The 27,964-nt window shown below is 44.4% G+C and overlaps 1 protein-coding gene across 1 annotated transcript in view; it reads left to right on the top strand.

Moving 5' to 3' along the window:
- Nucleotides 1–27,469, top strand: part of LOC137428666 (uncharacterized) — a 136,670-nt gene extending 109,201 nt beyond the window's left edge. Inside the window, exons 12-16 of the mRNA XM_078777272.1 lie at nucleotides 4,650–4,753; nucleotides 4,873–5,021; nucleotides 8,346–8,441; nucleotides 21,511–21,606; nucleotides 27,370–27,469. Of these exons, the coding sequence (XP_078633398.1) occupies nucleotides 4,650–4,753; nucleotides 4,873–5,021; nucleotides 8,346–8,441; nucleotides 21,511–21,606; nucleotides 27,370–27,469 (545 nt within the window). The remainder of the gene's footprint in view (nucleotides 1–4,649; nucleotides 4,754–4,872; nucleotides 5,022–8,345; nucleotides 8,442–21,510; nucleotides 21,607–27,369) is intronic.
- The last annotated feature ends 495 nt before the right edge of the window (nucleotides 27,470–27,964 follow it).

Genomic DNA, 27,964 nt, shown 5'->3' with positions numbered 1-27,964 from the left:
GAAATGACGAGTAGGCCTACATGTATAGAATTTTCACACACATGTTTGGTGAAGCACCATTTACAAGAAGTATGTACACAAGGCTTGACTTATCCATGAAGGACAATAAATGCATGTGGCATCATACTACTTACACTTGAAAACCCCACGGGATATTAAGTTGGCCGCCAGAAGTGTGATTCAAAGGTCAAGTCATTGTCTTGTGAGCCTAATTCACAAAGTACATACAAGTACAGCATTGTTCAGTAAACGATATTCTTTGTCTAGTATATGAATAAAATGACCGTCGAGTCCGAAGCAAAATTCAGGCTTCAACGGTCATAACAGGTAATGCCACTGTCATAGAACGAAAGATCGTATATTTTTCCGTCGGTGGGTGAAATATAAGATGAAACTGTGTCCAATAAAGGTATATTTCCGGCGGTTTATTGCTGATAAACGATCAATCCGGAAGCGAAAACGGTGAAACACGTGGCGCCGCCTTTCGACGGCGTTTATACGCAGTAGATGTTTAGCGCATCTGGTACAAGAATCTGGTAGCGTGACACACATACATATATGTATATATATATATATATATATATATATATATATATATATATATATATATATATATATATACATACACACACACACATATATATATATTGTTACGGATCCCGGGTTCGTCGATGTACTAAGGGGGGTTTGTGCCCTGTTCCCCCTCAAACTCCGGGTCCACTGAGGCTGCCGTCCACGACGAAGTTCGTGGTTGGCGGATTGCTTAGAAATTCCGATCGCCAATCTCCCAGGCACGCATCGAAGAGTTTACTGGTCAATATTCCAAATACCTTCAAGACACGTGCCCGAAGAAACCGGGGACCGAACCGTCGCTTCCACACACCTTATTCAATTGCGTGCCAAGCGGATTTGCGAGGTGTGGAAAGCGGCATTACCTGACGTGATTTATGAACCCGATTCGAGCCAAATTAGGTCTCGGATGATGCTCGGCCAATGGAGAAAGGACGTGCCGAACAGGTTGGAAAGGAATCAAATGTACAGCCTTTTAATTTGAAGGCACAGAGAAACAGAGATGAAGATTCAGCTTACCAATTCTTCCCTATCATAATATACCCCACTGGCGCCTTCACACTCTGACACACACACACACACTCAGGGAATAACACTCTGGTTAAGGGCGCACCGATGTACGTGCTGGGATTGCTCGCAATTGGCCACTTGATCTGGTGTGCTCAGTTCGGTCCTCACGTGCAGCCTGGACGAGGTCAGGTCCGAAGGACGAACCGCCGCCTCGAAGTTGGCACGGACGAACTTAGCACAGGTGGGACAAGCTGCCACGCAGGCAGACAAACTTCGGCTCAGGTGAGTCGTGGGAGAAGCCAACGCTTGCAGGTCAGCCGGATGGCGCAAGAGATCGGCACAGAAGCGATGGGTGTTGACGAAGAACACAAAGGCCAAACACGTGTCGTGGGAGCTACGAAAAAGCAAGCGAGGTCTCGTCGTGGGCGTGGCGAAAAGGGCAAGAGCTCAGGTGTGTCCTCTGCGCTGCGAAATCCAAGGCAAAGAGTGAAATTGCGATCCGCGTGGGCTTTTACCAGATCCGCCCACGTATGCAAAAATGTTCCACAGCCTCCCATTGGCTGAGTCTTGTCGCATCATGGTGACGGGTTCCTGGCTCGCCATTGGTCACCTGGGCCGTACGTTTGGCCACGCCTTCCTGCTCATAGTAATGGCTTCCCTTAACCACACGGAGGTTTGAAATCCTGTCTAACTTCAACGCATATTTGGTTTTGATTACTACACAATAGGAAAGGGTTAATCTTTACATTCAATAAGACATCACTAACGACTACAGGCTACATGTTGTCATGCAACAAACTATAGGGGGTTTGCCTTTATGGCACAACCGCAACAATATATACAGTGCGTATCAAAAAAAAGGTAATCCGAATTCAAGGGGTTAATATGCAAAGGTTATTTCGTTTGACAATTTACATGTGGTTTAACAATTATGAGGAGATCCTCAGCTTTCCATTGATGCCTTTCATGCATCATTGCTGTCACACATGACCGAGTACATGTTCATTGAAAATGACAAGTTCAAATCGCGTTATAACAAGTTTGGCTAATCGATGCAAGACAGTTTTAAATAGACGCATTACTTGTCAACTGCCAAGTTGATTATGTAAAATTGTATTGTATCTATCTATAATTCCACTAATCTCTGTATGTATGTTTGTTTGTATGTTTGTATGTTTGTATGTCTGTGACCGCTGTTTCTCGACAACTACCGGTCCGATATACTTTAAACTTGCCAGGTATATTGCTGGGGACCCGAGGATGTGCCTTTTCAAGGTTTGAAATTAATCGGACAAGTAGTTACCGAGCTATGTCCAAAAACGATTCAACCAATCAGAGAGCAGCGAGCTATCACGTGTGCCGAACGTGGCGAACAGACTCTGCCTCGGACGGCACATTTGAGAGCGTATTCATTTATTTCACGTTGGCAAACTATGTTGGCGTTAAACTATGTTTTAAAACTAATTAAAACTACTTTGCGATTCATCGTAACTGCGATTCGTAACTGCCGTTCGCTTTGGCTTTGCGAATGGACCAAACCATTTCATGTAAATAGAGGGGGGGGATTGTCACCGTACTCGCAAGCCGTTCGCTTTGGACCAAACCATTTCATGTAAATAGAGGGGGGGGGGGATATAATTTTAGATATATATATAGTACAGGCATGCCCTCGTTGTATAAAATTCCAAGTGTCATAGCAAAGGGTATGAATACTTATGTAAATGTGATATTTCAGTTTTTTCTTTTTAAATTTGCAAAACTTTCTAAAACCCTGTTTTCTCTTTGTCATTATGGGGTATTGAGTGTAGATTGATGAGGGAAAAAATGAATTTAAACGATTTCAGCAGAAGGCTGCAACATGACAAAATGTGAAAAAGGTGAAGGGGTCTGAATACTTTCTGAATGCACTATATATATACAGTCACGTGAAAAAGTAAGTGCACCCCATGTAAAGTTTTGACTTTTTCAACATATTTCAACATACAGCTATTTGATCTTCATTTCAACAATATTGATAGATAAAGGTGATATAAAATAACAAATATCATGAAACATTTACATTTTGTAGTCCATCGTATAATTTAAATAAACATAAATGCAAATTTCGCATGTGGAAAAAGAAAGTACACCCCTACATTTATCACTACTTCAAATACCTAAAATTAGAATCAGGTGCACCAGCTCAGAATGTCATCACGGCACCTACAGGTAGCTCTTGCCACTGTTGATGTCAAAGTGCACGAGTCTACCATTAGAAAGAGGCTGCACAAATTTGATCCACATGGGAGGTGTGCCAGGAGGAAACCTTTGCTGTCCAGAAAGAACATCAGGGCAAGACTAAAGTTTGCCAATGAACACCTCAGCACAGACCAGCACTTCTGGAACAATGTGCTCTGGACCGATGAGTCAAAGGTAGAACTATTTGGCCACAGTACCAGAAGACATGTTTGGTGAAAACCAAAGACAGCATTTGACCACAAGAACCTGATACCAACTGTAAAGCATGGTGGTGGAAATATTATGGTTTGGGGCAGCTTTGCTGCATCAGGGCCTGGGCAGCTCACCATCATAGAATCCACTATGAATTCTTCATTGTAACAGAGGGTGCTTGAGGATAATGTGAGGCCATCTGTCGGAAAGTTGAAGCTCAACCGAAGGTGGACCTTGCAACATGACAATGACCCTAAACATACCAGTAAATCCACCAAGGAATGGCTGAAAAGAAAGAAATGGAGGGTTCTGAAATGGCCAAGTCAAAGCCCGGATCTAAATCCCATCGAGATGTGGGAGGATTTGAAACGAGCTGTGCATGCAAGAAACCCCTCAAACATTGCACAGCTGAAAGAATTCTGCATGGAGGAGTGGGCAAAAATTTCTCCCAGTCGATGTCAGAGACTGGTAGACAGTGATAAGAAATGCCTACTTGAGGTTGTTTCTGCCAAAGGGGGCAACACCACCTATTAGAGCCAAGGGTGTACTTACTTTTTCCACATGCGAAATTTGCATTTATGTTTATTTAAATTATACAATGGACTACAAAATGTAAATGTTTCATGATATTTGTTATATTATATCAACTTTATCTATCAATATTGTTGAAATGAAGATCAAATAGCTGTATGGTGAAATATGTTGAAAAAGTCAAAACTTTACATGAGCGGTACTTACTTTTTCACGTGACTGTATATATAATATAATTGTTGAGAGGGAAATCTTTCTTTTCCCACTCATTATATTTCGATACTTACACAAGAGAATATAAATGTTGTTTCTTATAGGAATCCAATCTCACTCCGGAATTTTTGAATGACCCTTTATTTGTGTATCCTTGAAGGGTGACCACCATCCCTTGTAACTGTGCATCAGGCAATTCCCACGTTTCGACCACCGAGTTGGCCTATTCCTGGGATTATGACTGTTTCCTGTACACCCCCTCACTCCCTTACTGTTTGAATATTGCAGTCATGTGACTCCATTACTGCTTGAATGACGTATAAAGTGCGTATGAAGAAATTCAATTTGAAAAACCTTTTATTTTTTAAATAACGATTTTCTAAAATCCCCAACAGGTCAAACAGATAAAGAAAAGGTGATTTGGACTCTTATGAACGCCCCTTATGGAGGCCCAACTTTATTTAAAATCTTACACCCAAAATCCTCAAAGACTCGCCAGGTAGGATTGTTTTTTAATTGTACCTTTTTCTCCACTCAGACGTCAATCTTTTGATACTTTGTGTCTGTCTTCACACTCTTTAAGCCTCCATTTTCTCTCGCACTCCTCCCACCGCCTAGATGATGCGCCCTGATTTTGCCCTTTTAAAACCGAGTAAACACAGACTTACTTTTCGACCTGCCGTGCGCCTGCGGCCCCGACCTTTGACGTTGGCCGATCGTCGGAAGCCCAGTCAACCTGCAGAATGGGAGACCTACTTCATACCTCGGTGAGTTGGTGTGAAATAGATATTTTGGTTCGATAAGTTGTGCTTTGCTTTATCATTTGACTAGCAGAAGTACCCAGCATTGCCATTGTGAGGGATGGGAGGGTGAGGGGTGGGAGGGGGGATGGGGAGGGGGAGGGGAGAGGGGCGAGGGGGGGAGGGGGAGGAGGGGAGGGGGAGGTGGGAGGGGGAGGGGGAGGGCGGAGGGGGAGGGGGGAGGGGGAAAATGGAGGGGGAGGGCGGAGGGGGAGGGGGGAGGGGGAAAATGGAGGGGGAGGGCGGAGGGGGAGGGGGGAGGGGGAAAATGGAGGGGGAGGGGAGAAGGGAGAGGGGGGAGGGAGGAGGAGGATGGACGGGGGAGGGGGAGGGAAGGGGAGGGAAGGGGAGGGCCAGTCAACAATGACGTTGCAGTTCTCATGGTCGGAGAGCAGCACAACAATCGCGACATCGTCCTGCATCTTCGCAAGAGCACGAAGCGGATTTTGGAGACTCACCGATCCTGTGACCCACGCCCTCCAGTACCGGCATTGCCGGGCGGGGGAAGGGACACCCGTACATTCCCAACCCGTACATTCGCCCTCTCGACTCAAGCTCGTATTCGATTCGTATTCGAAATTGGTCATTCCCTCGCGGTCCCCATGTGCTGTCTTTGTCTTTCCCTCGCGGTCCCCATGTGCTGTCTTTGTCTTTCCCTCGTGGTCCCCATGTGCTGTCTTTGTCTTTCCCTCGCGGCCCCCATGTGCTGTCTTTGTCTTTCCCTCGTGGTCCCCATGTGCTGTCTTTGTCCTTCCCTCGCGGTCCCCATGTGCTGTTTTTGTCCTTCCCTCGCGGTCCCCATGTGCTGTCTTTGTCTTTCCCTCGCGGTCCCCATGTGCTGTCTTTGTCTTTCCCTCATGGTCCCCATGTGCTGTCTTTGTCTTTCCCTCGCGGTCCCCATGTGCTGTCTTTGTCTTTCCCTCGCGGTCCCCATGTGCTGTCTTTATCTTTCCCTCGTGGTCCCCCTGTACTGTCTTTCCCTCGCGGTCCCCATGTGCTGTCTTTGTCTTTCCCTCGTGGTCCCCCTGTACTGTCTTTCCCTCACGGTCCCCATGTGCTGTCTTTCCCTCGCGGTCCCCATGTGCTGTCTCCCTCGCGGTCCCCATGTGCTGTCTTTGGCTTTCCCTTGTGGTCCCCCTGTACTGTCTTTCCCTTGTGGTCCCCCTGTACTGTCTTTCCCTCGCGGTCCCCATGTGCTGTCTTTGTCTTTCCCTCGTGGTCCCCCTGTACTGTCTTCCCCTCGCGGTTGTCAGCTCTTTCACGAGCCTCGATTCAGTATAGAAAAAAAAAAAAAAAAAAAAAATAGAAAGGGGAAAGGGGAAATCCTTCGTATTCGAATTCATAAACACGAAATATGAATTAAAATTTAATTCATATCGCACAAAATCGACACAAAACACGATCGCATAAAGGTGAAAAAACGCAATCGCTTTTCGCCCTGAATTACGTGTAAACGTGTGACGTGTGACGGGATGGAACATCACGTGATCGCTCTGAGCGAATCAGCGAGCTGTTCTGGCACTGGCTGAGATTAGCGGGTACTTCGCTGAAATGCGCTGAGGTAAATATGAATAAAAAAATATGGATCTCGTCAAATATGGTCTCGGCCATGTTCGTCCCAGGCTCAATGGCCATGTCTGTGCCAAATATCAAGCACATGAGCCTCTCCGTTTCGGAGTCTATCGGTAACATTACACACACACACACACACACACACACACACACACACACACACACACACACACACACACACAAACTGTTTTATATATATAGATATGCATAAATTGAGCGTTGCAATATCAGGTGGTAATGAGTGTAACTTTTTTTTTTTTATGCCTCTACCGACGAAGTCGCTGGAGGAATTATGTTTTCGGGTTGTCTGTCCGTCCGTCCGTCCTTCCGTCCGTCCGTACAGGCTAAACCTTGTTTTTCTCAGCAACCATAAGTCCGATTGAGTAGAACCTTTCAGGGTAGGAGTGACAGCCATGCAGAATGTTTTTATGATAATTGTGACGTCATTGGTCACGTGGAATGGCAGCCATCTTGGATTAAAAGCAAATAATTAAAAATGTATTTCTTGGAAACCGCTGAATGGAAAAATTTGAAACTTGGCACATTGTCAAGTATTCCCAATGAACAACAAAAGCATGATAATGATGACATCATCGGTGAAGTGGGATACCAGCCAAAAATGTTTCAATATAATTTCTTATCCTAAGTATCTGAAATTGCATGCACATGATCTATGACCAATTTGTATTTAAATATTAAATTTATGACATCATAGGTCACAAGGTTTGGCAGCCATATTGGATTGAAGGAAAATATGAAATAATTGTATCTCTGAAACCGCTCACCCTATCATGTGAAATTTTACAAATATCATCTAACAGCACTGTTGCATATAGTTTGAAAATGATGATGTCATAGGTCACGTGGTTTGGCAGCCATATTAGATAGAAAAACGAACCCTATCCGATCAACACGAAACTTCACAAACGTGATCCCCTACCCATACATATGCAGAGTGATGGCATCTACCCGCTGTGGGACTATGCGGAGGTATATTGGCGACACAGTCGCATTGTTCTAGTTTTCGTACATGATCTAAGGCCATAGGGAGCTGCACACCTCAGAGATAAAATACGAGAAACTTAGTGCGGAACAGACAGGGCCCCGAATCATTAAGTAATATACCATTCTTTGGAAGCAACTTTAAGTTTGACTGTTCTATCTGCGAGCAATAACTTTGGAATGGTACGGAACCCACGGCACGAGTTGAAAAGGGCCACGGTGTACCAGTAAACTGCCTTTTGGTTTTGTAGCGTTGCTTCTTCGAGGTTTTTACAATCCTGTGCAATGTTTGTCAACCGATGGTTCTTTGTCCATGCTGCATTCTTTATAAATGCTGAGCAACAAGTGAGGGAGCAACATGCACCATTTTTGAAGTCTTTGCTAAACTTGGCCCGGGTTTTGAACTGTCGACCTCTGAGACTCAGAACAGAAGCTCGAACCATAAAAACACTGAGTCTGGTCGTTTTGTGCCTGACAACTGCAGGGCCAATGAATAACATTCACGCCTATGAAGAGTGCCCTCCCTTTGGAGAGATACTCACTTGCCTTCATTTTCGAGGTGTAGTCATAATTGTAACGTGTGTATGCAGTAAGAGAGTCACAGCTCGTGAAGACAGTCTGCACACTTCACCATGTCTTTCTTGTCACTGTATCACACCTTTCCTTTTCACTGCATGACCTGAAATGTACTAAACACCTTCCTTTTCAATGTTGCAGACTGAAAAATAAGGAAACCAACATTTTCAAAAAGAGGACTTTCATCTCCTCTTCACCAATGACCAATGATTCTCCTTCAAAGGCAACATGGGTCAAGTAAGCTCTAACATCCACTGCAATGTTTTACACTTTTGTTGATGTTATAATTGACTGAAAAGTCTCGATACCTGTTTGGGAAGGAGCTGGGAGGAGATACCAGACATGCGGAATGAAATTTAAGTTTAATGATTGAAGCATTTCATGGAACTAGTACACCCACAGACTCTGGTAGGGGCAGGAAGGGTTATTCCTCTTTGGGGTATATAGATTACAGTCGATCTATGGTCGGGTCTCAAGAACATTGGGTGTGTTCATTTACCAAGTTTATTTTGAAGAGATCGCCAAGTGGTTTAAGCATTCGAGCAAGCACTCCATTCAAAACCCTTAAGGAACGGCTGGCTTGGCAAGCGCTAGCTAACTGCTTGGTAAAGGAACACAACCAGAGCTTCTCCCTTTCAATTTCGTGTGAAACAGCAGGAGCGAGTTTCAAAAGTTCACCACGAAAAATGCCACAGCAGCTGCAGAAAGGGCCATGTTATTAACCCAACATTTGTGGGGTATATACTATATAGAGTGCAGTAGATCTTCGCTCAGTTCTGCAAGTAAACCGCACTTCACGGATGTCGAGATTCCTCCAAATTTCTTCATTTTGTGTTATAAAGAGCATGAGCAACTGTTTAAAAAGCTAAGCATACGTGTTTGTGGTGTATAATATTTTTACTTCCTGTAGAAGCTGTTGCTCCCCATGGAGTTATATTATAGACTAGAGGCTGCACTCGCTATGCCGCGTACAGAATCCGGCCGTGCCACCATGGAGACCCAGCCGCCATGTTTCTGGGGGGCAACAAGTACACGGATGCGCACACTAACGCTATGGTGTCTTAGAAGGAGTGGCCATTTAAAGTTGATTTTTATTATTTGTTTCTTTTTTCTTGAATCTAAACGAACAATATAGTGATTGTTTTACGTGCGCTTCCCCGACCCCCTGGTCACGGTGTACCTCCGAGCCCCGAGATGAGTCACGGCAGAAATTTGTTATTCGGTGTCAAAAATTAATGGTGAAACCACACCAATTGTTCCCAACAAACAAATATTGTATTAAAAATCACACAAAATAACAGTACAACAATAATAGCAATCAAAAGTACAATCAATGTATATCTTATGATGGTACCATCAGCTAGTATAAAGTAACTCACTGTGCTCCAAGTGAGTGAAAAAGAACATTCCCCAATGTCTCTATATTCCCGTCTTCGAGCTCAGAGTTGATCCCCTCCAGCGATCGTCAGAACGATGTTGAATCAAAACCCGAATCCCATTCAGGTGACAGGCCCAGTCACGCCGCCAAAACTGCACAAAGGCGTACGCAGCCAAAGCAGCGAAAATGGTCACGCGGCCAGAAGCTGCGAAAAGGCGCACTCAAGGCGACTGGGAAATCACACCCTCTGGTATGATTGTTTTACAGCTCCAAATAGGAGAACCTCGGGTTTGCCTTCAAAATCCGCGTTACACACACACATCCCAGATAGACGTCTGAATGGTGAAAACGGCTGACGCGAAGCAAGGAAAGTTTGCTCGACGCGCGAAGCGCGCGAGTCAAAATGGCCGACGGCCCATACTCGGGTCGAAACGACACGACGATGATTCCTCGGAATCCAACGCCAAACCTGACACGCAGGTGGATCAGTCACAGCGATAACCACTCTGTCGCAGGAATTCCTTTCCCAGGAACCCCGAAAGTTCACTCGCGACTTTCGTTCGACAACGTTCGCCCTGGACCTTGAATCGACTCGCTTCTTGTCCGACTTCACTCGCTCCATTCAACCCTAACCCTCTTTCTCTCTCTTCTTCTTCGTCTTCCGGTTCCCGATCCGGTTTCCTGTTTATTTTAACATCAACTTTTAACTTTTGAAAATAGAAATATCTATTCCCTTTACATGACAACAATAATAATACATGGAATCAGAAATATTTACAGTGGATGCAAACCACCACAACGGAAGTGACGAATCCGTAACACTTCCCCCCCTCAAGAAAGAAAGTTTGAACATAGTGAAAACTTTCTTTGTGGGCAAAACTCTCCCAACAAACAAAAGTAAACTCACACCCCAAATCATCAATTCCCGTGAGCAACGATACTCAATATTTCCCAAAAAGAAAGCAACAAAACTTCAAACAACCTACAGATATTTCCAAAGTTAGTTCACTCTGGACAAAGCATCCGCAACGACATTGTCCCTGCCCTTTACATGCTCAATTTCCAAGTTGAACTCCTGCAAAGCCAAACTCCATCTCATCAACCTCTGATTTTTATTTTTATTTTTTTGAATGAAGGTTAAGGGGTTGTGATCAGTGAAGACTTTTATAGGAAAGGTCGTAGTTCCTAGATACACCTCATAATGCTGAAGCGCTAGCAGGAGAGCAAGGGTCTCTTTTTCCACGGTGGCATAATTTGCCTGGTGTTTGTTGAACTTTTTGGAATAGTAGCACACCGGGTGATCCACTCCATCCAAATCTTCCTGTAATAAAACTGCCCCAACCCCCACATCACTTGCATCAATGGCCAACTTGAAAGGTGCTTGAAAATCCGGGGCGGCTAAGACAGGAGAGCTCATTAATATTGCTTTGACGTGGGCAAAGGCAGCCTGACATTTGTCATCCCAAACAAATTTGGTCTCTTTCCTCAGCAAATTCGTTAAAGGGGCTACCACATCAGAAGAATTCCTGCAGAACCGCCGGTACCAACCAGCCATACCCAAGAATCTCATAAGCTCCTTCTCCCCTTTTGGAACTTGGAAGCGATCAATGGCTTCTATCTTGGCTGTCACCGGTTGCACCTGACCCTGACCTACTACATGGCCTAGGAACACCACCTGTGCCTTTACAAACTCACTCTTAGATAAGTTGATGGTCAACCCTGCCTCAATCAGTTTCTTGAAAAATGCATGGATTTGTTTAATATGATCTTCCATGGTCATGGTGTGGATGATGACATCATCCAGATAAGCCTCCACCCCCTCAAGGTCTGCAATAAGCTTATTATTCAGCCGTTAAAATGTAGCAGGCCCGTTTTTCAATCCAAAGGGAAGAACCTTGCACTGATACAACCCATTTGGTGTGACTAAAGCCGAGATTTCCTTGGCTCTATCCGTAAGAGGAATTTGCCAATACCCTTTCAGCAAGTCAAACTTAGTTACAAATTTAGCTGGGCCTATTCTATCAATACAGTCATCAATCCTCGGGAGGGGATATGAGTCGGTCTTGGTCACTGCATTAACCAGTTTTAAATCCGTACAACAGCGAAAACTGCCATCGGGTTTTGGAACCAACACACATGGTGAGCTCCATTCGCTGCTGCTTGGTTCGATGATGTCATTCTCCAACATATACTGAACTTCCTTCCGAAGATACTCCATCTTCACAGGGTTCATCCGGTAGGGGTGTTGTTTCACAGGAGTGGCTTCCCCCACCTCAATATCATGATATACCAGGTCAGTACGACCAGGTACATCTGTGAACAAATGTGCAAACTCAAAAATTAGGCTGGATAGTTGTCCCTGTTGTTCCCTTGTCAAATGACCTAATTTCTCATCTAAATGACTCAACACTTCTGTGTTCGTCAATCTGGGACAAGCCTGGTCATCAAAGTTATCAAACTTCACACCGGCCTCAACCTCCGGATTCTCATGCACCCCGACTACAGGCACGACAGGTGAGACCGGAACCATTTCTTCCACAGGCTTCCTCTCATGATACTTCTTCAGTCGGTTAACATGACACAGCTGCCGCTTTTTCCGTCGGTCGGGAGTTGTCACCACGTAATCTGTTTCATTAACCCTCCTTTCGATTGCATAGGCACCAAAATATCTAGCCTGTAGTGGCTGACCTGGAACAGGAAGCAACACTAACACTCGGTCCTCAGGACTGAAATTTCTTATCTGAGATTTCTTGTCATGTCTCACTTTCATTTTATCCTGTATCACTTTCAAGTTTCTTCTCGCAACTTCACAAGCCTTTGCCAATCTGTGCCTAAACGTAGCCACATACTCCACCACTGTTGACTGTGACTCCTCCTGTAGCCACTGTTCTTTCACCAATTTCAACGGTCCTCGCACTGCATGTCCAAACACAAGTTCAAAAGGACTGAACCCCAATGACTCCTGAACAGATTCCCTCGTAGCAAACAACAATAACGGTATTCCTTCATCCCAATCGTTGTCACATTCAAAACAATACGTTCTGATCATATTCTTCAATGTCTGGTGAAACCTTTCCAAGGCCCCTTGGCTCTCGGGATGGTAAGTACTTGATCTTACTTGCTCCACTCCCAACAGGTGTACCACTTGCTGAAAAAGCGTTGACATGAAATTGGAACCCTGATCAGACTGGATGACCTTAGGTAGGCCAACTAAAGTGAAAAATTTAATCAAGGCCTTCGCAATAACTGCCGCAGTAATTTTTCTAAGAGGCACTGCCTCTGGGAACCTTGTGGAAGCGCACATGATGGTCAACAAATACTGATGTCCAGCCTTAGTTTTAGGTAAAGGGCCTACACAGTCAATAATGACACGGCTGAATGGCTCTTCAAAAGCTGGAATGGGTTTTAAAGGTGCGGATGGGACTTTCTGATTAGGTTTCCCCACCAGCTGGCAAGAATGGCAAGATTTGCAGAACTCCGCCACATCACGTCGCAATCCTGGCCAGATGAAATGTACCAATATTCTGTCACATGTCTTGTTCACTCCAAGGTGCCCGGCCAAAGGTGTCTCATGCGCCAAACTCAATATATCCTTCCGGTACGGCGGTGGCACCACAATTTGGTAATGAACTTTCCACTCATCGTTTGCTGGCATCTCCGGTGGTCTCCATTTTCTCATGAGTATTTCCCCTTTCATGAGGGAACCAACAGGTATCTTCATAGCCTCTTACTCTGTAACGGCTTCACCAATTAAACTCCGGATCTCCGAGTCTCCGTGTTGTTCTTCAACCAGTCTCTTTCGGACCAGCACTGTTTGCTCAGCCTCGTTCCCAGGTGTCTCCGACGGACACTCCCTTTCCTTTTTGGTTCCAGGTGCCACCTTTTCCTTAAGTTCCTTGATGTCACTCCCTTTCCTATTACCTCTTTCAGAATTTTCCTCCAATACCTCTAAGGAACCCAAATCCACATCGCCTTCCTTCTCTTTCTCTTCAGAGCGCTTCCTACCCATAGCACGAGTCACTGCACAGGATGGAAAGATACCCGGAATCTGCTGCTCTAACTGTGCGGTGTTATTTTCCATACTGGGCTTTTCAGCTAACATTGGATTACCAGAAACTCGACCACCGGCCAAATCATTCCCGATAATAAGAGATTCCCTCTACAGGAAGAGTGGCTTGGAAACCTACGGTGACCGGTCCTGACACCAAATCAGACTTTAAATGGATGACATGAAGTAGAGCTTTAACATAGCCACCAAACCCCTGTAAAAGAACACTAACACCAGTTGCCGTCTTCTCTGACAATGGCAAAATGCCTTCAAGCATCAAAGATTGATGTGCTTCTGTGTCCCTCAATACCCTCACATGTCTCTGGTTAGTCAAGTTTCCATCCAGTGACACAAACCCCTCTGAAATAAAAGGTTTGTAACCCGCTTGAACAAGGTCGTTCTGTGATGCCGTAACTTTGGCATGGGAACCTTCACAAGGCACTGTCCTCCAAGGACGATTTCTCGCATTTGCCAATGCATTCGGAGTTGCACTAGTCTGACTCCGCTCCTGGTTTTTCCTTTTCAGGTCATAACATTGGGACATAAAATGTCCAGGTTTCTTGCAAAAAGCGCAAGCAGGCCTGGAGGAAAAACTCGTGGTCTGTCTCGGGCCCCCCCCCCCCCCCCCCGGAAGATAAGTCTGTCTTGGAACTGTAGGCTTCCGGTCCCTAAAAGTCGCGGTCTCAGATTTGTCCTCATAGTCATCTCTAGGCCGCCTCCACGAATATTTGTTCTCCGCCCCTGATCTACTATAACTCCCCTGGCTATCTCTAGGTGGGAAGTTAGGTTTGTGGAACCCTATCCTGTGTGTCAAGGCATAGTCATCTGCCACGGTTGCTGCCTCATACACCTCTGGTACCTTCTTTTCCTCCAGATGTACTTTAATGTCCTCGTGGACACACTGTTTGAATTCCTCCACCAAGATCAATTGTTGCAACAGTTCGAAGTCTTTCCCAATCCCCTTCGAATCACACCACCGATCAAACATGGTTTCCTTCATTCTGGCAAACTCCACATGGGTCTCACTCTCCCTCTTCCTGGCATTCCGGAATTTTTGCCAGTAAGCTTCAGGGACCAATTCATAGGCTTTGAGAATGGTTTTCTTCACTATCTCATAATCTGTCCATTTGTCCATCGGTAAAGCCGAAAATATATCTTCAGCTTTACCCACCAGAACACTTTGCACTAACATAGTCCAGGACCCCACAGGCCATTTTAGCATTTGAGCCACTTTCTCAAAGTGTAAAAAAAACTTGGCTACCTCCTTTTCATTGAAGGGTGGAACCAGCCTCACATGCTTACCAACATCCCAGGTGTTCTGACTAGTTGTCGAACCAGCCGGCATGGATGCTACCTCTCCCCGTTCTCTCATTAATTTCAGTTCCTTGAGTTTAATTTCCCTCTGACACAACATGTCACGTTCCTTTAACTCTCTTTCGACTCTTCTTTCCTCTGCTCGTTTCTCCTCGAGTTCTCGTTCCTGTTCTACTCTTTTGTCCACGAGTTCCCTTTCAACTCTCCTTTCCTCCGCTCTTCTTTCTTCTTCAGCTCTCCTTTCCTCTGCTCTTCTCTCCTCGAGTTCTCTTGCAGCTCTCCTTTCCTCTGCTTTTAACCTTTCCTGGCTGTGCAGCTGCATCTCCATTTTCAGGAGCTCCACATTTTCTTTTTCCTCGGGTAACCAATCCAAGGCTACCTCTGTCCATGTTCCCTGTCCCACCAGAGATTCTACCACCAATGTCTGCATCTCTGCTTTCTTCATATTAACTCGGACCTCCAAGTTAAAATGTCTGGCCAATATGAAGAGTTCCTATTTTTTTAATGCTTGGAACTGTGCCTCATTAAGGGACGCCGTAAATTTTTCTGCATCAAACACCATGGTGACTATCAGTTAACACCTGTTAACCTTCACACAAAAATTTCCAAATTTTTGAAAAATTTGGGAATGTTAGAAAAATTCCAAATTTAGGAATTTTGGGAATGCTAGGGAATTCTATCCCAGATGAATGTTCTTAGGGAATTTAATCCCGGATGAAGACCCAATTTCGAGCCCCCGAGACAATTGGACAAGCCCCCAATTTCTGTTAAGTGCTCTTCCCCGACCCCCTGGTCACGGTGTACCTCCGAGCCCCGAGAGGAGTCTCGGCAGAAAAAATTGTTATTCTGTGTCAAAAATCAATGGTGAAACCACACCAATTGTTACCAACAAACAAATATTGTATTAAAAATCACACAAGAATAACAGTACAACAATAATAGCAATCAAAAGTACAATCAATGTATATCTTATGATGGTACCATCAGCTAGTATAAAGTAACTCACTGTGCTCCAAGTGAGTGAAAAAGAACATTCCCCAATGTCTCTATATTCCTGTCTTCGAGCTCAGAGTTGATCCCCTCCAGCGATCGTCAGAACGATGTTGAATCGAAACCCGAATCCCGTTCAGGTGACAGGCCCAGTCACACCGCCAAAACTGCACAAAGGCATACGCGGCCAAAGCGGCCAATATGGTCATGCGGCCAGAAGCTGCGAAAAGGTGCACTCAAGGCGACTGGGAAATCACACCTTCTCGTATGATTGTTTTACAGCTCCAAATCGGCGAACCTCGGGTTTGCCTTCATAATCCGCGTTACACACACACATCCCAGATAGACGTCTGAATGGTGAAAACGGCTGATGCGAAGCAAGGAAAGGTTGCTCGACGCGCGAAGCGCGTGAGTCAAAATGGCCGACGGCCCGTACTCGGGTCGAAACGACACGAAGATGATTCCTCGGAATCCAACGCCAAACCTGACACGCAGGTGGATCAGTCACAGCGATAACCACTCTGTCGCAGGAATTCCTTTACCGCAGGAATTTGTCGCAGAATATTTTAATGGTAAATATGATGTCACAGGTCACGTGGTTCGGCCGCCATATTGTTTTTTGTGAAAACACGAAAATCCCTTTTCTCTGCAATGGCTCAATGGCTGAACAGATCGAGGCCAAACATTGCAGGCAGAATCGCATACCCATGACGAACAAAAAAGTCAGCGAGCATGACGTCATGCGTCACATGGTTTCAGAGTTATGACGTTTTTAAGCATGAACATTTAAAACCGCCCTCCCTCATTTTTGATCTAATCGAGGGGAAACTTCACAGATCTGTTCAGCATGTCGGTCTACTAAAATGTCCTTTTAGAATTTGCGATAGGGCACGTGGTTTGGCAGGTATCGTTAATTAAATGAAAATATTTTAAAAATGGATATCTCTTGTTTATTCTGGAGTTCTCCTCAAGCCGCACCGCGCGCCCTCAGCCTCGCCTCGCGAACGTCAACAGCGCGATACAGCGCGCGCTTTCCAGAGGGGCGGAGCCAAGCCGAGCAACATACTGTATATATATATACATCGATCATTGATCGTGAACCGGAAAATACAATAAATTACTGATATTTAGCGACTCAAACGGTTCTTTATCCACAACTTATTTTGACGTGCTTCTGCTGACCTGTCTGCAAGGTGTATAAATCGAAGTCCCGAGTGCGAATCACAGGTGAGCCCGTCCTGAGGTAATTAGCGATTGGGAACGATTCAGAACCTGTGGGTAAATAACCCCTGGTAATTTCCCCAACAGTTTTCCGGACGACAGACTGCCGGTAGGGGATATAGCTTGCAGCGCAATACTCAGAATGCTTGTTGTAATGGCGACAACAATAAGACACATGACATAAAAGAGAGCCATACAGCCTTGCTTCTTGTTGTATGCCTGTCCGCCACTCTCAATGAATCTGACCAAATTCCGACCAAAATTTCTACTTTAAAAAAGAAAAACACAGAGTACTTACCTGTGAAAACTAACATCCTTCTTCTGGTTGCTGCGATTTGTGCACCCGTAGCAGGAACAACTTTTCGGCATCTTGCAACTAGAAAATATTCGCGACATAACTAGGTCATGCACATGTAAATGTACGTTGTCAACAAATGTTGCCCCCCAAAAACATGGCTGCCGGTCGTCCTTGTCGGCACGGGGCCATGTGGCGAGTGTGCCCTCTAGTCTATAATATAACTCTATGTTGCTCACACAGAAATGCCATTATAACAACTGGCAACGGTACCCACCCTATGGGCGTGGTTTCAATTGGGAAGCCCAAATGAAAAGGCAAAATATCAGACATTGAAGGCTTTTTTTATTTTAAACGATTCATATTAACATCTGTTGAATCATATCACACGCAAATCATCAAAATCTAAACAGTACATGGCGCCCATTTTGAAATAAGATTGAATTCTTCAAAATGGAAGCGGCCGCTACACGTCTTTCTCAGTCGCACGTCTATGTGTGACGAGTGCGTGCCGAATCTGTAACACGGAAGCGGCCGCTACACCTGTTTCTCAGTCGCTTTGCACACGCTGCCGTGTTACTTCGGAGCCGCATGTTTATATAGGAAGAGTTCGTCAGGAGTCGATCTACTCTCTCCTGGTACGTAGAATTTCAACAAAAGCCACATCACTGTTCATATCGGTACATATTATTCCATCGTGTTTGGAAAAACTGGAAAATTGGAAAACTTGGAAAACTTGGAAAAATTAGAGAAACAATATAGCTTATTTTACTCCAGGGGGTCCGAGGATTACCCACCCAAAATATCGTTGCGATCGGTTCAGCCGTTTTTGCGGTACCTTCGAACGGACAGACAGACGGACATCTATCTATAATTCCAGTAATCTCTGTCTGTACGTTTGTACGTTTGTACGTCTGTACGTCCTTTTGTCTGTGACCGCTGTTTCTCGACAACCACGGGTCCGATATACTTTTAACTTGCCAGGTATATTGCTGGGGACCCGAGGATGTGCCTTTTCAAGGTTTCATATTAATCGGACAATTACTTACCGAGCTATGTCCAAAAAACGATTCAACCAATCAGAGAGCAGCGAACTATCGCGTGTGCCGAACGTGGCGGACACACTCTGCCTCGGATGGCACATTTGAGAGCGTATTCATTTATTTCACGTTTGCAAACTATGTTGGCGTTAAACTATGTTTTAAAACTAATAAAAACGAATTTGCGATTCATTCGCTTTCCTGCGCGTTTGTGCACGCGATGGCGATTTCTTTACCAAACTCCGGAAGCCGTTCGCTTTGGACCAAACCATTTCATGTAAATAGAGGGGGGGGGGGATTGTCACTGTACTCACAAGCCGTTCGCTTTGGACCAAACCATTTCATGTAAATAGAGGGGGGGGATATAATTTTAGATATAGATATAGTACGGGCAATGCCCTAGTTTGGTGAATTATAATAAGACTAGCAACAGTACCCGCCCTACGGGCGGGGCTTCAATTGGGAAGCCCAAATGAAAAAGTAAAATATCAGAAATTGAAGGCTTTTTTGTTTTAAACGATTCATAAAAACATCCGTTGAATCATATCACACACAAATCATCAAAATCGAAACAGTACATGGTTAAACGGTGCATGGACGATCACGTACCACGTACGTCTCGCGTCTCGCTCACTCTCATGTTGTCCCGATAATGATCCTTCCGCAGGTTCACCGACGGAAACCTTGTTACGACTTTTACTTCCCCTAGACAGTCAAGTTCGCTCATCTTTTCGGTGCACGGGCACGAGCCGAGATCGAGGATCTCAACAAACCGTCCGATCGATAGTAGCGACGGGCGGTGTGTACAAAAGGCAGGGACTTAATCAACGCGAGCTGATGACTCGCGCTTACTGGGAATGCCTCGTTCGTGGGACACTGTCTCAAGCCCCAGTCCCCATCACGGATGGGGCTCAGCGGTTTACCCGAGCCTGACGGTGAAGGGCAAGGTACACGCTGGCCCGTCCAGTGTAGCGCGCATGCGGCCTTGGACATCGAAGGGCATTAAACGTTCATTAAACATTAAACGATCATTAAACATTAAACGTTCATTCAACATTAAATGTTCATTAAACATTAAACGTTCATGAAACATTAAACGAACATTGAACATTAAACGTTCATTAAACATTAAATGTTCATTAAAGGATTACTAAACGAAAAACATTACGAAATTACGTTCACACCGTCATGTCAAACACTACCGTGAACACATACATCGTCACAACATCGTCACAATGAACGTTATGCGAACGCGAATGTCATGCGGGAGTCAAAACCTGAGAATGCTGGAGACCAAAGCTGAAATTGGGAAAACTAAATAGCCTATTCCCCTACCCATTCATATGCAGAGTGATGGCATCTACCCGCTGTGGGACTATGCGGAGGCATATTGGCGACATAGTCGCATTGTTCTAGTTTTCGTACATGATCTAAGGCCATAGGGAGCTGCACACCTCAGAGATAAAATACGAGAAACTTAGTGCGGAACAGACAGGGCCCCGAATCATGAAGTAATATACCATTCTTCGGAAGCAACTTTAAGTTTGACTGTTCTATCTGCGAGCAATAACTTTGGAATGGTACGGAACCCACGGCACGAGTTGAAAAGGGCCACGGTGTACCAGTAAACTGCCTTTTGGTTTTGTAGCGTTGCTTCTTCGAGGTTTTTACAATCCTGTGCAATGTTTGTCAACCGATGGTTCTTTGTCCATGCTGCATCTATCTATCATTCCAGTAATCTCTGTGTGTCTGTGTGTTTGTGTGTTTGTGTGTTTGTGTGTTTGTCTGTGACCGCTGTTTCTCGACAACCACGGGTCCGATATACTTTAAACTTGCCAGGTATATTGCTGGGGACCCGAGGATGTGCCTTTTCAAGGTTTCATATTAATCGGACAAGTAGTTACCGAGCTATGGCGATTTCTTTACCAAACTCCGCAAGCCGTTCGCTTTGGACCAAACCATTTCATGTAAATAGAGGGGGGGGGGGTTCTGTGGTCGTTGCGAATGGACCAAACCATTCATGTAAATAGAGGGGGGGGGGGGGTTCTGTGGTCGTTACTGCCACGTGGTTTCAAAGTTTTTTTTTGTTGTTGTTGTTTGCACGCATGTTTTTTTGCACCCACGTACGGGCACGCCCTAGGATGTTTACACACACACACCCCTACACAAATTTTTTTTTTTTTTTTTTTTTTTGGCAAGGAACGGGCACCCACGTACGGGCACGTCCTAGCTATGGCGTAGTTAAGTAGTTACCGAGCTATGGCGATTTCTTTACCAAACTCCGCAAGCCGTTCGCTTTGGACCAAACCATTTCATGTAAATAGAGGGGGGGGATTGTCACCGTACTCGCAAGCCGTTCGCTTTGGACCAAACCATTTCATGTAAATAGAGGGGGGGGGGGGGGGGATTGTCACCGTACTCGCAAGCCGTTCGCTTTGGATCAAACTATTTCATGTAAATAGAGGGGGGGGATTGTCACCGTACTCGCAAGCCGTTCGCTTTGGCTTTGCGAATGGACCAAACCATTTCATGTAAATAGAGGGGGGGGGGGATATAATTTTAGATATATATATAGTACGGGCACGCGGGCCGCACCAAGGAACGGGCACCCACGTACGGGCACGGCCTAGTTCTTTATAAATGCTGAGCAACAAGTGAGGGAGCAACATGCACCATTTTTGAAGTCTTTGCTAAACTTGGCCCGGGTTTTGAACTGTCGACCTCCGAGACTCAGAACAGAAGCTCGAACCATAAAAACACTGAGTCTGGTCGTTTTGTGCCTGACAACTGCAGGGCCAATGAATAACATTCACACCTATGAAGAGTGCCCTCCCTTTGGAGAGATACTCACTTACCTTCATTTTCAAGGTGTAGTCATAATTGTAACGTGTAGTAAGAGAGTTACAGCTCGTGAAGACAGTCTGCACACTTCACCATGTCTTTCTTGTCACTGTATCACACCTTCCCTTTTCACTGCATGACCTGAAATGTACTAAACACCTTCCTTTTCAATGTTGCAGACAGAAAAATAAGGAAGCCAACATTTTCAAAAAGGGGACTTTCATCTCCTCTTCACCAATGACCAATGATTCTCCTTCAAAGGCAACACGGGTCAAGTAAGCTCTAACATCCACTGCAATGTTGTACACCGCACCTTTCCTATGCCATCTCCAGGCATTGCAAATCGTCATTGCTGGGCACCGAAGGGGGCTCGGCAGTGACGCACGCTGAAAGGGAGTACTCAGTTTTCACTCTGGTTGTTTGCTTTCTTTCTTTCTTTCTTATTTTCTTGGTTGTCCGGGCGATATCTCAGCCATCCTTTGAGCTAGGAAGATGAAATTTCGGCACAATAGTGAGCAAGTGCTTTGTCAAAAACTGTATTTTTTGTTTTTTGATTAATCAATTAATTGAGGAGTTATTTAATTATTAGCGATTAATTAAGTACTTATTTAATTAATCAAATTTCCTTTCTCTTCTGACCATTAACTCAGGCACCTTTTGAGTTAGGAAGCTGATATTTGGACATGCCAATGACCAGGTGATTTGGCTGCAAAGGCTATTTTATGATTTATAAATTAATCAATTAATCGATTAATTATTTAATTATTCAATTTATGACTAAAAAATTTTTTTTTTTTTTAGTTACAGATTCGGATGAAATGGTGGTGGCTTATGTGTTCTCTGACCGAATTGATTAATAATTTAATTTTTTGATGATTCTTATTTATTTATTTTCATTATTAATCATTTATTTATTTTCTTTCTCATTTGGCCAATATCTCAGGCACCTTTTGAGCTCAGAAGCTAATATTTGGACATGACAGTGACCAAGTGATGTGGCTATCAAGGATATTTTTGATTTATTGATTAATCATTTAATCGATTACTTATTAATTGATTAATCGATTAATTATTTATTGATGAATTAATTAATATATATTTTTAATGACTTATTTAATTAAATTCCTAAAAGATACATCTTCGGATGAAGCACTAGTGGTTTCGTTATGCTATTATGCGAACGCGAATTAATTGATTAAGAAAATATTTTGTGATAATATTTTATTGATTTTAATTATACAATTAATCAATCAATTATTGCGCACCTCTCTCTCTCCAAATCCAGTCTCTATGAGCTGCACTGCGGTATTGCCGGGCGCCGGAGGCGCGCCGGCAATGCCGCGCTGGAGGATATTTAATTATTTGGCATGGGGGCGGTGTACTTTGAATGTATGTGTACTTGTTTTACACTTTTGTTGATGTTATAATTGACTGAAAAGTATCGATACCTGTTTGGGAAGGAGCTGGGAGGAGATACTAGACATGTGGAATGAAATTTAAGTTTAATGATTGAAGCATTTCATGGAACTAGTACACCCGCAGACTCCGGTAGGGGCAGGAAGGGTCATTCCTCTTTGGAGTATATAGATTACAGTCGATCTATGGTCGGGTCTCAAGAACATTGGGTGTGTTCATTTACCAAGTTTCTTGTGAAGTGATCGCCAAGTGGTTTAAGCATTCGAGCAAGCACTCCATTCAAAACCGTGAAGGAACGGCTGGCTTGGCAAGCGCTAGCTAGCTGCTTGGTAAAGGAGCACAACCCGAGCTTCTTCCTTTCAATTTCGTGTGAAACAGCAGGAGCGAGTTTCAAAAGTTTGCTTCGAAAAATGCCATAGCAGCGGCAGAAAGGGCCATGTTATTAACCCAACATTTGTGGGGTATATAGAGTGCAGTAGATCTTCGCTCAGTTGTGCAAGTAAACCTTACTTCACGGATGTTGAGATTCCTCCAAATTTCTTCATTTTATGTTTATTAAGAGCATGAGCGACTGTTGAAAAAGCTAAGCATATGTGTTTGCGGTGTATAATATTTTTACTTCCTGTGGAAGCTGTTGCTCCCCATGGAGTTATATTATAGATTAGAGGCTGCACTCGCTATGCCGCGTACAGAACCCCGCCGTGCCACCATGGAGACCCGGCCGCCATGTTTTTGGGGGGCAACAAGTACACGGATGCGCACACTAACGCTATGGTGTCTTAGAACGAGTGGCCGTTTATCGTTGATTTTTATTATTTGTTTCTTTTTTCTTGAATCTCAACGAACAATATAGTGATTGCCACTATTTATCATACATTAAAGCACCAATCTTGATTGAAGTTGGCAACCACACGAATGAACGAACGATACATTTATTTACCTATAAAAAAAAGTTATATTTTCCTGATTATTAATGGAGTGTAAAACAGTTCATTATAAAACACCCATGATAAAACTAAGTTATACTCGGTCATCTGGACATTCACTCTGCTCACTGTAACGGGAAGGGGGGCACAATCACATTTATATGCTGATAGTAGAGACAACAACACAACAACATGCATTTTAAGGCCATTTTCCCTGCTAGAGCGGGGGTTAGCCTTGCGGTCCCCATGACAATCTTCTCCATTTTGCCCTATTTTCTGCATCTCTCCTTGTTAACCCCCTTGCCCGCATTTCTTCTTCCACCATCTTTAGCCAAGTCTTTCTCGGTCTTCCCCGTCCTCTACTTCCTTCCACATTCATTTACATCACTCTTCTCAACCAGTCACTTTCATCCTTCCTCAACACATGACCAAACCATCTCAACCTGTTCCTCTTCACAGCATCAATGACAGGCTCTATTCCCATCATTTTTCGCAATTCATCATTTGTCTTCCTCTCAACGATACTCCGCACATCCATCGAACCATTCGCATTTACACCCTTTCCAACCTTCGTTGCTGCTCTTCGTTCATTACCCATGTCTCGCTCCCATAAATTATAATACTTCTCACACATGCAGCATACACCTTTCCCTTCAGCTTCAACGACACTCCCCTCCTCATCAGCACGCCACTCAGTTCCCGAAACTTCTTCCATGCACATCTCACTCCAGCAACCTTTGCCGAGTCTGATCCACCTTCTCCATTCAGCATGTCTCCGAGGTAGCAAAATGTTTTCACACCTTCCAGCTTCACGCCGTCTCCAAGAACCAACTCAACATTTCCTCCATCTGCAGCTCCCTCTGTGCACACATTACATTTGAATGTAGCTGCCACACTGGTTAATGACCCTCTCAGACCACTACATTTTTGATGAACCCACTCAGCGCACATTGTACATTGAATGGAGTTCACTCCGACACCCTTCCTGCACACAGCACAGGGCCACTTCCCAGTTCTTTCCACCTCCCCACATGCTTTACCACTTGCCATCACCTTCGTCTTTCCGATATTCACCTTCAGACCTTTTGTCTCCATACATTCCTTCCACTTGTTCATCTTTTCCTTCAGTCCATCCATACTTTCCGCAATCAACACCAGATCATCTGCATACAACAACTCCCATGGTAAACCCTCCTTTACGTTCTGAGCCAGCACCTCCATCACAGCTACAAATAGTAGTGGACTTAGTACCGACCCCTGATGCACTCCCACCTTCACCTCAAACTCACCACTGGTCCCGTCCTTCGTCCTTATAGCTGTGCGCGCTCTTTTGTACATTGCCATCATGACTCTGATCAACCATTCCTCCACTTCTAACTTCCTCAATGCCCACACCCTTTCCAATACCTTCATTCCATGCTCCAATAACTTTATCGCTCGGTACGAGCCACACTCTAGAGGGTCACCTTTCCCCTTGTATAGAGGGACGAGGTTACTCAGTTCCCAACCACTGGAATGCGGCCTTCTGTCACCGCCAGATTACAGATCTCTGTCATTCTCTTCACACCCCAACTTCCTGCTGCCTTCAACATATCTCCCACAACTCCCGTCGGCCCTCCCGCTTTTCTACTCTTCATTGGTTTTATCGCTTCCTCAACTTCCTTCTCGGTTATCTTCTCTGCCGGTCCTAAAATTGGGTTACTCTCTATGTTGCCATCCCATTCATTCTCTGTATTCAACAGCATTTCCATATATCTTTTCCATCTTCCTTTAATTCCATCTGGGTCCAAAATTTTAATTCCATCTGTAGAATTTCAACAAAAGCCACATCACTGTTCATATCGGTACATATTATTCCATCGTGTTTGGAAAAACTGGAAAATTGGAAAACTTGGAAAAATTAGAGAAATTAGAGAAACAATATAGCTTATTTTACTCCAGGGGGTCCGAGGATTACCCACCCAAAATATCGTTGTGATCGGTTCAGCCGTTTTTGCGGTACCTTCGAACGGACAGACAGACGGACATTTGGTGAATTATAATAAGACTAGCAACAGTACCCGCCCTACGGGCGGGGCTTCAATTGGGAAACCCAAATGAAAAAGTAAAATATCAGAAATTGAAGGCTTTTTTGTTTTAAACGATTCATAAAAACATCCGTTGAATCATATCACACACAAATCATCAAAATCTAAACAGTACATGGCTAAACGGTGCATGGACGATCACGTACCACGTACGTCTCGCGTCTCGCTCACTCTCATGTTGTCCCGATAATGATCCTTCCGCAGGTTCACCGACGGAAACCTTGTTACGACTTTTACTTCCCCTAGACAGTCAAGTTCGCTCATCTTTTCGGTGCACGGGCACGAGCCGAGATCGAGGATCTCACCAAACCGTCCGATCGGTAGTAGCGACGGGCGGTGTGTACAAAAGGCAGGGACTTAATCAACGCGAGCTGATGACCCACGCTTACTGGGAATTCCTCGTTCGTGGGACACTGTCTCAAGCCCCAGTCCCCATCACGGATGGGGCTCAGCGGTTTACCCGAGCCTGACGGTGAAGGGCAAGGTACACGCTGGCCCGTCCAGTGTAGCGTGCGTGCGGCCTTGGACATCGAAGGGCATTAAACGTTCATTAAACATGAAACGTTCATTAAACATAAAACGTTCATTAAACATTAAACGAACATTGAACATTAAACGTTCATTAAACATTAAATGTTCATTAAAGGATTAAGAAACGAAAAACATTACGAAATTACGTTCACACCGTCATGTCAAACACGACCGTGAACACATACATCGTCACAACATCGTCACAATGAACGTTATGCGAACGCGAATGTCATGCGGGAGTCAAAACCTGAGAATGCTGGAGACCAAAGCTGAAATTGGGAAAACTAAATAGCCTATTCCCCTACCCATACATATGCAGAGTGATGGCATCTACCCGCTGTGGGACTATGCGGAGGCATATTGGCGACATAGTCGCATTGTTCTAGTTTTCGTACATGCTCTAAGGCCATAGGGAGCTGCACACCTCAGAGATAAAATACGAGAAACTTAGTGCGGAACAGACAGGGCCCCGAATCATGAAGTAATATACCATTCTTCGGAAGCAACTTTAAGTTTGACTGTTCTATCTGCGAGCAATAACTTTGGAATGGTACGGAACCCACGGCACAAGTTGAAAAGGGCCACGGTGTACCAGTAAACTGCCTTTTGGTTTTGTAGCGTTGCTTCTTCGAGGTTTTTACAATCCTGTGCAATGTTTGTCAACCGATGGTTCTTTGTCCATGCTGCATTCTTTATAAATGCTGAGCAACAAGTGAGGGAGCAACATGCACCATTTTTGAAGTCTTTGCTAAACTTGGCCCGGGTTTTGAACTGTCGACCTCCGAGACTCAGAACAGAAGCTCGAACCATAAAAACACTGAGTCTGGTCGTTTTGTGCCTGACAACTGCAGGGCCAATGAATAACATTCACACCTATGAAGAGTGCCCTCCCTTTGGAGAGATACTCACTTACCTTCATTTTCAAGGTGTAGTCATAATTGTAACGTGTAGTAAGAGAGTCACAGCTCGTGAAGACAGTCTGCACACTTCGCCATGTCTTTCTTGTCACTGTATCACACCTTCCCTTTTCACTGCATGACCTGAAATGTACTAAACACCTTCCTTTTCAATGTTGCAGACAGAAAAATAAGGAAGCCAACATTTTCAAAAAGGGGACTTTCATCTCCTCTTCACCAATGACCAATGATTCTCCTTCAAAGGCAACACGGGTCAAGTAAGCTCTAACATCCACTGCAATGTTGTACACCGCACCTTTCCTATGCCATCTCCAGGCATTGCAAATCGTCATTGCTGGGCACCGAAGGGGGCTCGGCAGTGACGCACGCTGAAAGGGAGTACTCAGTTTTCACTCTGGTTGTTTGTTTTCTTTCTTTCTTTCTTATTTTCTTGGTTGTCCGGGCGATATCTCAGCCATCCTTTGAGCTAGGAAGATGAAATTTCGGCACAATAGTGAGCAAGTGCTTTGTCAAAAACTGTATTTTTTGTTTTTTGATTAATTAATTAATTGAGGAGTTATTTAATTATTAGCGATTAATTAAGTACTTATTTAATTAATCAAATTTCCTTTCTCTTCTGACCATTAACTCAGGCACCTTTTGAGTTAGGAAGCTGATATTTGGACATGCCAATGACCAGGTGATTTGGCTGCAAAGGCTATTTTATGATTTATTAATTAATCAATTAATCGATTAATTATTTAATTATTCAATTAA

Source organism: Myxine glutinosa, chromosome 5 (genome assembly GCF_964187855.1).
Source record: "Myxine glutinosa chromosome 5, kmMyxGlut1.1, whole genome shotgun sequence".
NCBI classification, from domain to species: Eukaryota; Metazoa; Chordata; class Myxini; order Myxiniformes; family Myxinidae; genus Myxine; species Myxine glutinosa.
This window is presented reverse-complemented; position numbering and strand designations above follow the sequence as displayed.